Source organism: Asparagus officinalis, chromosome 8 (assembly GCF_001876935.1).
Source record: "Asparagus officinalis chromosome 8, Aspof.V1, whole genome shotgun sequence".
Classification (NCBI taxonomy): Eukaryota; Viridiplantae; Streptophyta; class Magnoliopsida; order Asparagales; family Asparagaceae; genus Asparagus; species Asparagus officinalis.
In genome coordinates this window covers 31,393,775-31,411,882 of record NC_033801.1, presented here as the reverse complement: position 1 = coordinate 31,411,882, position 18,108 = coordinate 31,393,775, and the positions used below count along the sequence as shown (strand labels likewise).

The window sequence follows — 18,108 nt, the reverse complement described above, 5'->3', positions numbered from 1 at the left end:
GGGACTGCGGGAGGTGAACCGGGTGCGAACCGAACCGAACCAGGTGCGAACCAGCGTGAACCACCATTTGGTGGCTCGGCTTGGGCCGAGCCACCTTTTGGTGGATCGGTTTTGGCCGAGCCACCAGATGGTGGTTCGCGCATTCTGGCAGTTCCGGGCGCTGTTTGACTTTTTGTCGACGCCGTTTCGGACTTTGGTTTCTAGACTTGGCGTGGTTTCTGTGGCCTCTTGATCATCTCTTTTAGCTTTAACTTCTGCGCTTTTTGTACGAGAATCCGTGCGTGCGCAATCAAGGCGCGACGCTTCTGAATACACTCCTCGAGGGTTGAGCGGGTCCGTTTGACTTGGATCCACTCATTCGCTGGTTGTTTGGAGGAGAGGCCATTTATTTGCTGCTGGGGCACTCGGTGCCTTCTGCGTTTCAGATCCGCCTCATAGCCAATCCCGTCAACAGGCTCCAAAGCCTTAGCAAGTCGACGTGCAAGTCGTTGGCGCTGTCTTTGGCGTGCCCTCTTTGATAAGGTTGGCGTGCCTTCTGCGATTGACTACTTGATGGAGGAAGGGTCCAGATCTATAGATCTGGGCTCATTAGAGGCCGGAGGGGCTTTGCAAGGCGAGATTTCAACAGCAACATGGGCCTTGATCTTCCTGCGCTTGCGAGGGGCAGAGGATCTGGAGGAGGAGGACGACAGATACTCCTCAAACTTTAGTTGGTCGAATTCGTACTCGATCTCTTCGTCAACCGGGATCCGGATCCGTGGTTGCGACACGACAGCTTCGGCAACGAAGCTATTGGCTCCCACTATGGTCGCCAGCGTGTTTGGGTCAAAAATCGCTGTTTTCATTGTGATTGAATCTATTACAACTTTAATCGTTTTCAATAAACTTAAATAAAAAGTTGATCTTTTTATAAGATCTCCTTATATAATGAAAATATAAAAGATACGACTCTTGTCAAACAGCATAAAAGATACGACTCTTGTCAAACAGCGCAACGGACGTTTATCACCCACTGCTTGCGTGGGAACTTTGCCTGTGTCTGGGACGTTAATATCCGTGAACCGTCATGGATCAGATCCGGTTGACAGATTGATGATCAAAGCTCTTACTTCACGAAGGAAGTAATCGCTGCAGCGATGATCTCGACCAAACGAGATCACGGCTCTTCTCGAGATTTAAGACCAAACTTAAATCCGGAGGAATAGGGGACGGGTCTCGAATCACTTGAACTCCACTCTTTATGCGCAGGAGATCGCTAAGATCCGCTAACCCTTGCTGTAAATTCGTGGCTCCACTCTCCAATTCGGCAGCGTTTCATCCTCTTGATGTCCGCCCTGAAATAAGCCCTTAGGCCTGTATTTATAGGCTTCGGTTGGGGGGTTTTTTGGATAACAACGATGGATTCCGTCTTATCTTCAGTTGACAACCATGTAATATGTTCAGAGATGATATCCAATCAGTTAGGACACTCAAGAACCGAAGAAATCTCGTGAAAACCTGTCGAAACTGAAAAAACATGTTTTAGGATCGAATCTGACCGAACCGCCATTTGGTGGCTCGGTCTTGGCCGAGTCAGTTCGTACCATCTCAGGTATTTTTACTCTAACTCTCTCGTTAGATCTCAGAATGAGGTGATTCAAGATACGTTGGAAAGCTGAAGAAGAGACCTATAAGTTGTATGTTTTGAGTTTCTTCAGAATCAAATTGTATTATGATTAAAATATCACTTCTTTGTGCGAGCCACCAATTGGTGGCTCGGCCTTGGCCGAGCCAGTTCGTACTACCTCGGGTATTTTAGTTCTAACTCTCTCGTACGATCTCGGAATGAGGTGATTTAAGATGCGTTAGAAAGATGGAGAAGATACCTACAATCTTTATCTTTTGAGTTTCTTCAGAATCAAATTGTATCATGGTCTAAATACCACTTCTCTGTGCAAGACACCAATTGGTGGCTCGGCCTTGGCCGAGCCAGTTCGTACCACCTCGGGTATTTTAACTTTATTAACTCTCTCGTTTGATATTGGAATAAGGTGATTTAAGATGCGTTGGAAAGATGATAAAGAGACCTACAACTTTTATCTTTTAAGTTTCTTCAGAATAAAATCGTATCATGGTCAAAATATCACTTCTTGGTGTGAGCCACTAATTGGTGGCTCGGCCTTGGCCTAGCCAGTACGTACCACCTCGGGTATTTTAGTTCTAACTCTCTCGTCCGATCTCGGAATGAGGTGATTCAAGATGCGTTGGAAAGCTGACAAAAAGACCTACAACTTCCAATAGACGAGCCACTAAATGGTGGCTCGGCCTGGTCCGAGCCACCAATTGATGGCTCGGCCTTGGCCGAGCCAGTTCGTACCACGTCGGGTATTTTGGCTCTAACTCTCTCGTCCGATCTCGTAATGAGGTAATTCAAGATACATTGGAAAGCTAGAGAAGATACCTACAACTTTTTATGGCCGAGACACACATGGTGTGTGCGAGTCACACATGGTATTTCGCCCCCTTTTGGGCGAAACACAACTACTAGCTGAGTTGTTTTGTCATTTCGTGTGTCACGTTGACTTGTACGCTTCACCAATTCACATCATACATTTCGTTAAGTTAGAGGTGGTCGGTGAACACACGGGCGACAGATGTAGAACAAACTACATGGGTATTAGAGGGAGTTAATTATTTCCTGGAGAGCATGGGGAAGACATTACAAGATTTTGATTTACCTAGGTTTAAAGAAAATGAAATAGGTGATACATCATGCAATCTACGAATCATACAAGATGAGATGGATGTTGAAGTCTGTCAGGAAGATATAGATGGTAAGTATAAATTAAATGAAGATCAAAGGAAAGCTTTTGAAATAATAATGGACAGAGTTAATATGAATAAGGGAGGAGTTTTTTTCATAGATGGTCCTGGAGGGACGGGAAAAACATTTCTGTACAGAACTATATTTACCAATGTTAGATCAAAAGGAATGATTGCAATAGCAACTAAAACTTCAGGAGTAGCAGCATCTTTACTGCCTGGTAGGCCCACATCACATTCACGGCTTAAGATACCAATTAATGCCACTGAGACAATAATTTGTAATATATCTAAACAAGAAGGTACTGCACATTTGATTAGAAAAGCAGCACTAATTATTTGGGATGAAGCATCAATGGAAAAACGAGTAGCAATTAAAAGTGTAGATCATACAATGCAAGACCTATTGAGTATAGATGAATTGTTTGGTGGTAAAGTAGTCGTTTTTGGAGGAGATTTTTGTCAAGTATTGCCTGTTATTCCAAGAGGAACAAGAAGCCAAACAGTTAATGCTAGCTTAGTAAAATCTTATTTGTGGGAGAAAATGGAAAAGATAACCTTAAAAACATGTGAGCAAAAAATGATGAAGAATTCAATAAATTCTTGCTGCGCGTCGGAAATGGAACAGAAAAAACAACTAAACATGAACTAATTAGACTTCCTGAAAGTATTGTGATTGAAGATAGCAAAAATGGACAATCAGAAGTTGAATTGTTAAACAAAGTATTTCCATCAATTGAACAAAATACAAATCAGCTGAATATATGACAGAACGAGCTATTCTTGCAACAAAGAATGAATATGTAGATGAACTCAATGACAAGCTTTTGGAAAAAATTCCTGGTGATGAGTTTATTTTCCATAGCTTTGATAAGGCTATTGATGATCCAAACAACTTGACAAAAATTGGGCTGAATTCTATTATATTAAAATAAAATGAAATTACAGTGATATATACACTTCAGAGAATCTAAATTAGGAAACTCTAAACTAGGAAACTGACTAATCCTAGAAATATTGACCCATAATTAACTCCCTAGAATCAGGGATTATAATGACTGAATTATTACAAAAAAATCTTCTTGCTAATTACAGCTATACACACACGGTTTCCCTTATTTAGAAAACCAGATTTTTCCACACTCCCCCTCAAGCTGGTGAATGGATATCATCCATTCCAAGCTTGCTTACTAGTCTCTGAAAAAACTTCCCAGACAACCCCTTGGTAAGTATATCCGCTAGTTGATCACCAGTGGATACAAATGGAGTGCAAATCAGGCCACTGTCAAGCTTCTCCTTTATAAAATGCCTGTCAACTTCAATATGTTTCGTACGGTCATGTTGAACTGGATTATGTGCAATATTAATAGCTGACTTATTGTCACAATAAAGCTTCATTGGACCTTCCCACTTGACTCTCAAATCTTCCAAGACAATTTTCAGCCATAATAACTCGCAAATCCTAAGTGCCATTGCTCTAAACTCTGCTTCTGCACTGGATCTTGCCACAACATTCTGTTTTTTACTCCTCCAAGTTACAAGGTTGCCTTCTAGGAAAGTGCAATAACCCGAGGTTGATCTTCTATTGACTACAGACCCTACATAGTCTGCATCAGTGTAGGCTTCAATAGTTATCTTCTCCCCTTTCTTAAACAAAATTCCTCTGCCTAGCGTGCCATTCAAGTATTGCAGAATTTGATACATAGCCCTAAGATGTGATTCTTTGGGATTGTGCATGAACTGACTGACAATACTAACCGCATAGGCTATGTCTGGTCTAGTGTGTGACAAGTAGATAAGCTTTCCCACAAGTCTTTGATAGGATCCTTTGTCTATCGCCGCATCTTCCAGGGCATCTCCAAGCCTGTGGTTGAACTCTATAGGCGTCTCTGCTGGTTTGCATCCTAACTTGCCCGTCTCCATCAACAAGTCTGTTATGTATTTTTGCTGACATATGAAGATCCCTACCCGAGAATGTGCTACCTCAATGCCGAGAAAATACTTTAACTTACCAAGCTCTTTGATTTCGAATTCTTTTACTAAGCACTTCTTTAAACTCTCCATTCCTTCTAAATTATCACCTGTCACTATAATGTCCTCTACGTAGACTAATAGTGCAGTCACTCCCCCTGAAGTTGAGTACTTTACAAACAATGTGTGATCGCCTTGGCTTTGTTTATATCCTAAATTGAGCATTACCTTGGAAAACCTTCCAAACCAAGCTCTTGGAGACTGTTTTAGTCCATATAATGCCTTCTTTAGCTTGCATACTACTTGTCCTGTATTTGGACTGAACCCTGGTGGAACATCCATATAGACCTCCTCCTCGAGATCACCATGTAAAAAGGCATTCTTGACGTCAAATTGTTGTAATTTCCAGCCCCGATTGGCAGCCAATGACAACAACACTCTCACTGTGTTCATCTTTTCAACAAGAGCAAATGTCTCAAGGTAATCTATTCCATACGTTTGAATGTAGCCTTTAGCAACTAGTCTTGCTTTGTACTTCTCCAATGAACCATCTGACTTGTATTTCACTGTGAATACCCATCTACATCCCACCGACTTCTTCCCTCTTGGTAATTTCACCAAGTCCCATGTCTTGTTCTTCTCAAGTGCTTCTATTTCGACCTTCATGGCATTCTTCCAATTCTCATCACCTAATGCCTCAGATATAGTTTTGGGAATGGAGATTGTGTTTAGGCTAGTGAGAAAGGCTTTGTGATTATGGGACAGATTCTTGTATGACATGAATAAGTACAGAGGGTGTTTTGTGCATGCTCTAGTTCCTTTTCTAATAGCAATGGGAATATCTGACATGAATAAGTACAGAGGGTGTTTTGTGCATGCTCTAGTTCCTTTTCTAATAGCAATGGGAATATCGTAGTCACTTTGATCGAGATTTTCAGTGGTACCATCTTTATTAGAAATAGGTTCAGCAATTACCTCGCTAAGTCCAAGAACAGGAGTTGATTTGGGTGATTGAACTTACACAGGTGCCCCCCTCCTTGAAAAAACCAGCAGTGGATGAGTAGTGTCTTGAATCACCTCTTGTAACTTGGGTGTATGAGGCTCGGTATTGGGTTGTATGGATTTTGGCTTAATCTCTGACTCAGGTTGTATTGATTCCGACTGACAGATTGGCTCAAGCTGGACTGGCTCAGTCTGGTTAATAGGAATGGACTGAGTATTTAGCTGGGCAAAGGAGATAGTTTGAGTATTTGGATGGACAATAGGGATAGGAACAGGAGAAGATAATGGAAAGTCAAGGAGAAAAAGATCCTTGTCCTTATCTTCCATGAAGGAGATCTCCCCCTGGAGATAAGAACGAGTAAAGTAATTATCTTCTTCTGCAAAAGTGACATTAGCTGACACGTAGAATTTTCTTGTGGGAGAATGATAGCATTTGTACCCCTTCTGAGTGGAAGAATAGCCAAGAAAGACACATTTTATAGCTTGTGGATCAAGTTTTCCCCTGTTTTGGGAATGCACATGGACAAAAGCAACACAACCGAATATTTTGGGGACAAGATTACTTGAAGCATTGAAACTAGGAAAGAACTTCGTTAGAATTTACATAGGACTTTGAAAATCAAGAACCTTTGTAGGCAATCTATTTATCATATGGACAGCAGTTAAAACAGCTTCCCCCCAATATTGTTTAGGAACATTTTTTTGAAACAAGAATGCTCTCGTGATAGCTAAAATGTGACCATTCTTTCGTTCGGCTACACCATTTTGTTGGGGTGTGCTAACACAAGAAGATTCATGTATTATGCCTCTTTCCTGGAAATATGGTGAGTGGAACTGATTAAAATAGTCCTTAGCATTGTCAGACCAAAATCTTTTAATTTCAATCCCAAATTGTGTTTTGACCATGTTGTAAAAAATGGGAAAGACAGAGCTCACATCAGATTTATTTTTCATAAGAAAAATCCAAGACACACGAGTACAATCATCAATGAAGGAAACGAACCATCGAGCCCCAGAAATGTTTGAAACAGTTGACGGTCCCCAAATGTCACTATGAATAAGAGTAAATAGAACATATGTTCTTTTATCGCTTATTAGAAAAGAAGCACGTTTGTGTTTTGCAAGTTCACAAACATCACAATGAAACTTTTCAACATTTAATCCTTTGAACAATAAAGGAAACATAATTTTAAGGACTCTAAATGACGGGTGACCAAGACGAAGGTGCTGAAGCCAAATCTTGTCTTTATTGGATTTAAAGGACTCTGAAAGAAAAGAAAATGGTGAGGAATTTGGAACACTAACTTGACCACTGGGTTCTTCAAGATAGTATAGACCATCCCTTTCTCTAGCATGTCCAATCATCCTCCTCGTTCCCTGTTCCTGAAATACACATCGAGAGGGATAAAACACCACATTGCAATTGGAATCTTTAGTGAGCTTTTGGATTGACAAAAGGTTAGTAAACAGTTTTGGTACATGGAGGACATTTCTAAGTGTGAGGGTATTGCTTATAAAAACGTCTCCCTGACTAGCCACTGTTGTCACAGAACCATCTACTATTGTTATCTTCCTATTACTAGGACAAGGTGTATATGAGATAAATTTTTGTGAGGAGTGGGTCATGTGATCTGTAGCTCCTGAGTCAATGACCCAGGAGCTTGTGGTGGATATACCCGAGACTTTAGAAGCATGAAGAGAGAAAGATATACCAGAGAATGCCAAAGTGCAAGTACCTTTGAAGATGTTTTCTCCAATGATCCCAGCAGATTCTTCAGTTTCTCAATTTCTTCTCTATTGAACTTAACAGGAGATTCTTGAGAATTAACTTCTCCAGCTTGTTGCCTTTTTGCCATATATGTCTGCCCTTGTCTTTTGGACTGCCCACCTTATAAAATTTTTGTTTGTTGTCTGTGGCTTTCCATAGAGTTTCCAACACTTTTTCCTAGTGTGACGGGACCTTTTGCAGTATGTGTACCACATGGAATCTTTATCGACTGGTCTTGTAAATCTGTTTGCTTGTTATCTTCATTAGTTGGATGCTCCCAGCCAACTTTCCTCTCATTTACAACTTTTGCGACCAAAGTTAAACTGTCCACTGGATTATTTTCAATCATGACTCCTCTCCTTCCTTCCTCTGTACGAACAATCGCAATTGTTTCATTTAGTGATGGCAGGTCTTCTTTTCCAAGAATTTGGACTCTTACTGCATCAAATTCAATATTCAGTCCCGCAAGGAAATCATAAATTCGGTCTTTTTCAACAAACCACTTAAGGAGCGCTGCATCTTCGCTGCACTTCATTTGAATGCACTGGTAATGATCCATCTCTTGCTATAAGCTCTGCAACAGATTGGAATACTCTGTGATTGACCGACTTCCTTGCTTGGTAGATGAAATCTTGGTTTTGATTTCATAGATTTGTGCAGCATCTCAGACTTTAGAATAAGTCTGCTTCACAGCTTCCTATATTTCATTGGCTGTGTTAAGAAACATACATGTATCACTGATTTCTGGAAGCATAGAGTTCCATAACCAAGACATCACCTCTTTTTCATCCCAAGCATCAAATTTAGGATCCCCTTTTTCAGGCCCAGTACCGAGTAAGTGACTCAGTTTGCCTCTTCCCTTCAAGAACATGCGAACCAGTTGAGACCACTTCAGATAATTCTTCCCATTTAACCTGTACGCTGCCTGGATGTTCTGTAGTTCCCCTGTTGAAGTCGAGTTGTTGCCTTCAATCAAAGAGACCTCCGAGGTAGCCACAGTGTTGCTAGGTTCGGATGTTCCAGACATGATCTTTTGGTGAAAAAAAAGTTACGAACTTGAGGGGTGATAGTGTTTGATTGGGGATTGATAATAAGCCGTCTAGCGATATCAGAATTCACAAGACAAGAAATACAATTCCCAGAATTGAGCCGAAAGCTCTGATACCATGATAAAAATTGGGCTGAATTCTATTATATTAAAATAAAATGAAATTACACTGATATATACACTTCAGAGAATCTAAATTAGGAAACTCTAAACTAGGAAACTGACTAATCCTAGAAATATTGACCCATAATTAACTCCCTAGAATCAGGGATTACAATGACTGAATTATTACAAAAAAAATCTCCTAGCTAATTACAGCTATACACACACGGTTTCCCTTATTTAGAAAACCAGAATTTTCCACACAACTACTACCAAGAAGAATTTTTAAACAAGTTGATGCCTAATGGTCTTCTACCGCACAAGCTAAAGCTGAAGCAAAATTGCCTAATAATGTTGCTTAGAAATCTTGATCCATCGAATAGACTTTGTAATGGAACTAGAATGGTTTACAAAGAATTTGATAAGAATGTTATTAAAGCAGAAATAACAAAAAGTCATCATGCGGGTCAAGAAGTCATGATTCTAAGGATACCCTTATCACCGGCTGAAAATGAAAATTACCCTTTCAAATTTCAACGAAAGCAATTTCCTATAAGGTTATGCTTCGCAATGACAATAAATAAAGCACAGGGGCAAACAATTCGCACAGTGGGTATTTACTTACCACAACATGTTTTTTCACATAGACAATTATACGTTGCTTTATCTCGTGGTATATCAACAAACACTACAAGAGTGCTGGTTAAAGGCGAAAGAAAACAAAAGAAAGGATATACATAACCAAAAATATCGTCTACAAAGAAGTTCTATCCAGAGAAAGGTAAGGAAAAATATTTAAATGACTAACTAATTTATTGTAGATGTCAATGAATAAATATCAAAATTAAATATAATTATTTTATAGGAATTAATATCACAATAAGATGGCAAAAAAATTAATAATCTTTATTATAATTTTTAAAATTTACTTCATTTCATATTTCTAATATTTACTCTGCTTATAGCGAAGATGTCTGCTGAAAGACAACGTAAAGGTGAAAACAGTTTCATTAAGGATTTGAAGTTATATCAAGAATCTTTTTCAATCAAAGTGCTTATACTGAAAGTGTCCTTGGAGCAATTCTCATCTTCAAAAGGTTTAGGTCAGGTTCAAAAGATTATTTTTATCGACGAAGAGGTAAGTACAACTCTTCAAATGAAATATTTAATATTATATTTGAATTTCATTACATTTATACTTAACTGGTAATTTTTTTTAAGTTTAAATAACAACAAATAAATACAGGGAACGAAGATTCAAGCCACACTATTCAATGCTACAATTAAAACGTTTGAATAATACATCCATCTCAACAGTACTATTATCATCAAGAATGGTATAGTCATGCTTATAAATAGGAAATATGCATCAGTAAATCCGAATTTTGAGCTTGCTTTTGGACAAAATACAAAGATCACAATATCTGAAAGTGAAATCAATATTGGTACCCTACCTTTTTCATTCAAGCAATTTAAAGAGGTGACAAAGACAAATAATGAAAAAAATATTTTCGGTATGCTAAATTTTTAATACCAATAACATAGCATTTGTAATAAAAAATTAAAATTTAAAGCACTAAGATTTTAATGTTTATATAGATGTGCTAGGATTCATCACTTCAGTGAGACCGTTGTACACAACAAGTACATCAGTTAGAAGGGAGATCACAATAATGAATGAAGAGTAAGCGTTTTTGAAGATGAAATATATTTTCACTAACAAAAAAATAAAATACTAACATATCCGTTTAACAATTTATTGTAATTGACACAGGATGGATCCAATGGTATTAATATTATGGGGAGAGCATGCAGAGAAAGAAGGTCAAATATTCGAAGACAAGAAAAAAACAAAAACCAATTATAGCAATAATTAATGTTACTGCAAGTAGATATATGGGTAAGAGTTTTCGATTTAATTGTTCTCAAAATTTTATATAACCAAAGAGTAACCATATAATAAATACAGGAGTTTCGCAAATTTCATCAAAGCCTACAACAATATTTTTGTTAGACCCAGACATTACTAAAGCACATGCTCTTAAAGAATGGTAATACTTAATAAAACATTCCTAATATAATTTTTTTAAAAAAGAATACATGTCTTAAATATAGGATGACGGGAACGGGGAAAAATTATGAGAAAATGATGCAGCAGACCCTATCGAAGCTAATGAGAAGGTCTAAGAAGGTTATGCTTGGTGATATCATCACATCATCAATAGCTACAAAACAGGTATTTTATTATATTGGTTGAGATATTAACAAGTTAAATAATAAGAAATTATGAATTTATAGTATGACTGCTATTTTTTAGAATATTTATTGCAACTTTAAAGCGGAGATATCAACAATAATCAATCCAAAATCACCTTGTTACACTGCATGCAAGAGTTGTCAAAGAAAGGTTTTTGTTAAAGATAGCATAGCTAATTGCAACAATTGCAATTCAGAAGATGCGGAATGGGAAATAAAGTAAGTTTCAAATTTTATTTATTAAAAATAAAAAATTAAAAATAATATTAAATTTTCATATCAAGGTACCTTATGTGATTAAAAGTTAAAGATCATATCGACAAGGCATATGTTACGCTTTTCGATGAAGCTCGGTTTCTAACTGGTTGTTCCCCTAAAGAATATGTAGATTCATTTGATGAAGAAGGAAATGTAATAAAATATTTTTTAAATATATAAAAACTTTTTCCATAAAATTAGTAAATTAGTAAAAATTACCATAAATATAATGCAGGAACACATATCACCTATGTATCAGAAAATGATGGTCTGTTGCAACAAAGAATATCTTTTCTTGGTAAAAATGAACAGGAACGATGAAGGAAAAGGAATTGAAGGAAGATTAACTGCTCAAGAAATATGCAGGCCAGACGATTTCAAACCAATAGAATGTGATGAATATGAAGATTCAAAGGACATTTAATAAAGCGAAAGAGTATGGCAAGCCTGAAAAAAGATATGAACAAAAGAAAGTTCATGAAAAATAAAAATATTAAAATAGAAAGTGAGGAGTGATACATCATTTACAGCACTATGATGAATACACTTAATTATGTTTATTTAAACTTATTACGTCGAGGATACTGAACCTGTGTTGATTTTACTAAGTACATTTTAGATATTGTTTGTTTGTTTAAAATTAGCTATCAATTATGTTACTTATTGGATTTCTCAGTTTTTTTTTGAAATTTAGATTAATAATTTAATTAAATTCTTTATTGGATTTCAAAGTTTTATATTTAGATTTCGTTATAGTTACCTATGAGTATAAATATATGTGTTAGTAGAAAAAAGTGTGATGGTACTGAAATTGTGAAGAGGTCTGATGTAACATCAATGCTAATGTTGTGCTATTTTCATTCCATACTTTCTCCTTTATCGAGTTACTTTCTCCTGCGATCCCGTAGGAAAAACAAGATCCTGGTGAAGAAGCCTTTGAATCCTTGACTGCATAGGTAATTCTTTTTCTCAACTATATCTTTTACATTGTTCTTGGTTTTATATTTCAGATTTTAACCTATAAATATAAATATGGTCCTGTGCAGCTTAAGCTCTATGGCAAGAGAGGAGGCCATAAGGACTCTAAACTAGTGGATCAAGTTGGAGTTATATTTGAGAATGATGGAATTATTTATAACTGCGCATTCTCCATTTTTGATCAAGGAAGAGGACTTAATGAGTAAGGCTACATTCTCTTATTAAATAGTATTTCGATGCGACAGTCGTCTGTAATCATTTTTTCTGTTTCATAAGCAGGTATTGCATCACTCAGTTGATTATCGTACCTGAGAACAATGGTTATAGCACTCTACATTACAGGTAATGTGTGAGAAAAGGATAAAAATGATGAAAACAAATATTATCTTTTCACACACAAGAAAATTCTTGTACAGTATAATGGTAATCAGGTATTAATATTACACAACTTAATGTCATCAGCAATAATCTACACCTGTCATTATTACGTTTTAAATTTCTTCTGTAAAAAGATTATTCATGTCAATCTTACTCAAGAATCTCCAAAGCTCCTGAAACTAGGAAACCAATAGAAATGATATATTCAGTCAAATGATCAGCAACAAATGATATATTCAGTCAAATGGTCAGCAACAAATTTCATAAACAGAGTCATAGTTATGACGATAAGCTCACATAAGGTCTTCCTATTTTCTCAACATCAGTAGAATGACACTATCCAGCATGTGCTTATATTTCAATTCCCAATTTGCAAAAATATGATGTTTCCTAATTTTATCATATCAATCTCCACATATTAGACGCGCTTGTTAGATCCGTACTACATATCTGAATGCTATATAAAAGAGAATCTTGTAGTACAACCTTTTTTTATGTTATGCATACCATCAAACGAGAGATTGTATTACCTTGAATATAAATTTCTATAAGACAGAAACTTAACAATTGTACTAATTTTTTTTGGGCCTTTTTTTGATGTCTTTATTTGATGTACTATTGTCAATGGCTGCTCAATTTGTTTGCTATGAAAAGGTAAAAGTATCTTGGTATTGCTACTTCTATGACTCTTTTCTTGGGATTCACTTTTTGCCTCTACTATGCAGTTCAAGCTGTAAATATCTTTCTTGTCATGGAGATAGTATGAAACACAAAATCTTCCTATATGCTGAAATAATCAATCATGTTTTGCTTTTGCAGTGTAATTTGGTTTTATTTATCTATATTACTATCTCTTTACCCTGATTAAATACGACGCAGAGGTTTATAGAGCATCATTAAATTCATTCTAAAATCCCGTTCTATTATTTACAGAATGGAGGTGATCTATCATTAAGGTGTACAAAAATTAAGACAAGAATTTCGGAAGATCTGCCAGATAGAAGTAAACCTTAGGAATTGGCAGAAATCCTGAATGCGGAACATTGTCGGGTTGTTACAATGCCATACAACACAGATCCTACCAACAAGGTGCGAATTATTGAATTTGTCGGGTTGTTACAATGCCAGAAAACATGGATCCTACGAACAAGGTGCGAATTATTGAATTTCAAATCCACACCTTGAATGCTATATGGTTGAGTTTAAATGTTTAACACCTCATTTACTAGCAAGTTGCTAGATTACTTTACACAAACTCTGGGGTTGGCTTATTAACACTAGCATCAAATGCTGTTCAGAGGCTGTGGAAATGGAGCCGTAGCGAGCAAAATCCAACTGGCAAGGTAATTTTTGGATGTATAGTTTTGTCGGTAATTATTTTTTTCATATTTCTTTGATCGCAAAGGGAATGAACTAAGCTAATTGAATGTTAAAGGCCAATGCCAGTGTTGTACCATAGCATTGGCAACCAAATAGTGGTCTCCTTATGACAAATGATGTCTCAGATACTAAGCCTGAAGGTGTCGTCCCTTGTATAGCTCTCTCAAAGAATGATTCATATGTAATGTCTACATGTGGCGGAAAGGTCTCATTATTTAATATGATGACGTTCAAGGTAAGTTTTACCACATTTTGCATAAAGGAACATGCAAATATTGTTAATTATGTTTCCCCATTACCTTTCAAGGCATCTGTCTCTGCAGGTAATGACGACATTCATGCCACCACCACTAGCTTCAACGTTTTTAGCATTCCATCCTCAAGACAACAACATTTTAGCAATTGGTATGGAAGACTCCACCATCCATATATACAAGGTGAGAGTGGATGAGGTAGTATCTCTAGACCCTGACAATTTTTCTACTCTTAGAGTTGTTCTCGATTCATTGTTTTTTTCTCCATATTTTCTGGTAGGTTTAAACAAAAACTGAATGGCCATCAGAAATGCATAAGTGGATTGGCTTTTTCCAACAACTTAAATATTCTGGTATCTTTAGGTACTGATGCTCAGATAAGTTTCTAAAAATTAATTTCCTTGTGATTTGAACTTTTGGGAATTTCTGTCTAGAAATGTTTTAAGAAAGAGTTACTCTGTTTAGACCTTGTTGGTAGGATATGAATCTTTCTTATGTGTTAATGAATATATTATGCAGATCTATGATGTTATAGTTATATTAGGTAAAATATATTAGGAATATGTAGTTGAAGGATATTAGGGATGTAATTGAGAGGATAAAAGAATATGCTAAGAATATATTTATCATATTCCTAATAATATGTAACATGTATTTATTGGCTATTTGTATAAATATAAGAGATCAACATAGCTTTAGATAGAGTCTTCGGTTTTCCTCAAAATTATTTTTAACATTGTATAAGAGCCATGCAAACCCTAGCCTCTATAATACTCTAGATTCTCAAAAACTATAAATTAACTTTTCTGTAAGAGTCGAATTCCATTTGACGTTCAAGGTAAGTTTATAAACATTACGGTTTATTCAAAGTACGATTTCAAGGCTTACCATTGTGTGTGATTGATTCAATCATTTGTTAGTCTTACAGATAATATTTTGTATATTCTAATTTTCTTTTTCTGGTTTTCTTTTTTAAGGAAAAGGAGGTAAAAAAAATACCCTTCTATGTGCAACAAGCTTTCTGATCAAAGTGAATGTGAGAATAGGGTAAGGAGGTAAAAAAAATACCCTTCTATGTGCAACAAGCTTTCTGATCAAAGTGAATGTGAGAATAGGGTGGTGGTTGATGGAAACCTGATCACAAACAGAAGGCCAGAGACTTCCATGAAAAATCCCTCGATCTTGCAAGAAACCTGGTTTTTATATAATGAGCTAATAATAGCCCTGTGGTGGAGAGTTGGGCATAAGGATGTAATCAGTAGTTTCTATATAAACTAAGTTGCAACGCCTCACAATCTGCTGCAGTTTTTGTACGAGTATTGTGCGTTCAATCGGTTTAAGTCATCTGTGATTGTACTTAAACCATCGGTTCAAATACATGATGAAGTAATGTCACAATAAGACTATAAGAAAATGTCACCATGTATGTATACTATCTAAATGATGGGTATCTACCATTTCTGTCATTAGTTGGGAATTCTTTCTATCTCGTGATTTGCATCATAGTATGCAACTGCATTATATAATCTATGTGAAGAATGTATTTAATAACTAATTGTAAAATAGGTGAGTGGAAAATTACTTGACCTTCAATATTTAAACTCATGTAGTTTATTAATATGCATCACGTGCAACGCACGTATGGTATACTAGTATTCAAAATATGAAACAACTAGGTCAGCACGTGATCTATACTAGTATATTATTTACCTGAATTTTACTTTTGAATTGAAAGATACGGTTACTTCTTTAGTGACAAGTCAACTATTCATCTGAGTTGGGCTTCTGATGGTCTCTCTTGAAGAATATCAAACTCAATTTCCATTAAAATGTGTTAAAACCGAAAGGGACATGGTAGAGCTGTGGATATTGTCTAAAGATACGAAGAAGAGAAAAAGAGGTAAAAAGAGGAGAATAGTGACTAATTTAGAGAAGTGATATAGGAAAAAGAAGAGAAAGGTGACAGAGTCAAGAAAATAGGTTTCAAAAATTGAAAATGAAATAGAGAAATAGGAACCTGGATTTTAAACTTTACTTATCTTGGGTGGTTTGAAGACTGATAAATAAGAAATTTGATGGAATTACTTCATGAATCATGGTGTAATTAAGTACATTTCTAGATACTTAGATCACTTCATGAATCACCGACCAAACTCCTCCATTAAGATCTTAATAATTAAAACAGAGGATAAAAACAACAAGGAGGGAGAATTTATTTTACACATAACAATTCTTATTTATCATTAATTTAACACGAAGAACAGCACTGACTTCCAAAGTAAAAAACAACAGCACACAGATATATTCAAGCTAGAGGGTAGAAATTCCTTGCTCATTCTCTCCTTCACTCAAGTTCAAAAGCTGATGCATCGAAGCTATCAGACAGTCCGGTTCCAGTTTTGAAGGTGAGCTTCTCAGAGGAAGGAGTCTCAAAATACATCTCAACAACGGAGAGCCACAGCAGAAGCTCCTTGGTTTTCACTCCGGTCATCTTCTTCATCTTGCGAGGCTCAACTAATGCGGTCACCTCAGTCGCATATGAAACCTGACGCTTTACCTTTTTGAAAGTATGATTCTTACTCTTCTTCTGAGTTATCCATACGAATCCAGATGCACGGTTGTAGCCAAATTCTTCGATATCCTCCATAGGGAACAAGCCCTTTGGAAGGCAGAGCTCTGTCAAAAGCTGGACAATCTTCTTCTTGCACTCAGCATCCCCATGGCAGATCTCAGCAGCTGAACGGTGGCTCTCGATGGTCTGCGACGACGACATCTTTCTTTTCTTTGGGTAAAATTAATTAAGGAGAGAAGAAGAGATTGGGATAATTTTTTTTGAAGGCTAAGGTTTTGGCTTAGTGAATGAAATGTGCATTGAAGGGGTGCAATATATATAGAGGGAGAAGTGATGAGGTTTGAAGAGAATTTGAGTGGGAACTGTGTGACTTTGTCAAACAGAATGGGAGCCAATTTAATGCTTACAGGTGAAGTTGGAGAGGTCAAGGGAATTGGATGGTCAAGGAAAGAAGGAAGAAACATTCAGTAGTCAAATTCATTTACAGATCAAAAATGATAGTTGCTAGTTGAAATATAGATCAAAGTTGGATATTGTGTCTGTTAGTGCCAAGTTGTCAATGTCTTTAGAGTCAAATAGAAGGATACAAAGGTTTTTGAATGATGAAGTTGCATGGAGACTCAGGGTGTAGATAAATGTGAGACACAAGTTACCTTTTTTTATTACATTACGAAGACTTTCTTCCTACAACAATATTTTTGCTTACATTACAAGGACTTTCTTCCTTACACAAAACTTTGTTCGCTATTACAATGTCGTCAATGTTTTTTTCATAAGCTTTGAGAACATATAATACTATTTATTTTATAAGTAAATAATATAATTTACTTAAGATAGAAAAAGTTAACTTCTCTTAAGCGTATATTATTGATTACAATATGTTATTTTATCCCTTTTCACCTCTTTTTTTTTTTTGAAATGATATCCATTTTCACCTTAGCTTTTTCATTTTACTGTAATAACATTAATATTGATATGGTACAAGAATCATTGATCCAAGCACGCAATATTTTGAGCTAAAAGGTGAGCAAAAACTCTGATGTGCTATCAAGTATTTAACTAAACCATCCAAAGGAATAAAAGTAAACAAATCAGATATAAAAAGCAGCAGCTGCTACAAATCAACAAAATTACAGAAGCTTTTTTTCCAAAGAAATAAATAATAATAAAATTGCGGAAGCTTAAGATCAATTTGGAACAACACAAGTAGACTCTATCAGAAGATACATTGTTACTTCAATTTAACAATAATTAGACTTCTATCGTGAAATCAATATCTTCCAACTGCTCCCCAAACATGATTCATTCACATCCAAATCTTCTTCTTTCCTTTTCTTGT

At 36.3% G+C, this 18,108-nt stretch overlaps 2 protein-coding genes and 1 pseudogene across 2 annotated transcripts; 2 read left to right on the top strand and 1 right to left on the bottom strand.

The window, feature by feature from the left end:
* On the top strand, positions 2,687-3,454 carry LOC109821085 (ATP-dependent DNA helicase pif1-like). Its single transcript, XM_020387280.1, has one exon. It carries the CDS (start codon positions 2,687-2,689, stop codon positions 3,452-3,454), a length of 768 nt encoding a protein of 255 aa, XP_020242869.1.
* On the top strand, positions 9,664-14,586 carry LOC109821084 (annotated as a pseudogene).
* Positions 16,365-17,060, bottom strand: LOC109820320. The gene has a single exon (XM_020386445.1). It carries the CDS (start codon positions 16,968-16,970, stop codon positions 16,542-16,544), a length of 429 nt encoding a protein of 142 aa, XP_020242034.1. The 5' UTR covers positions 16,971-17,060; the 3' UTR covers positions 16,365-16,541.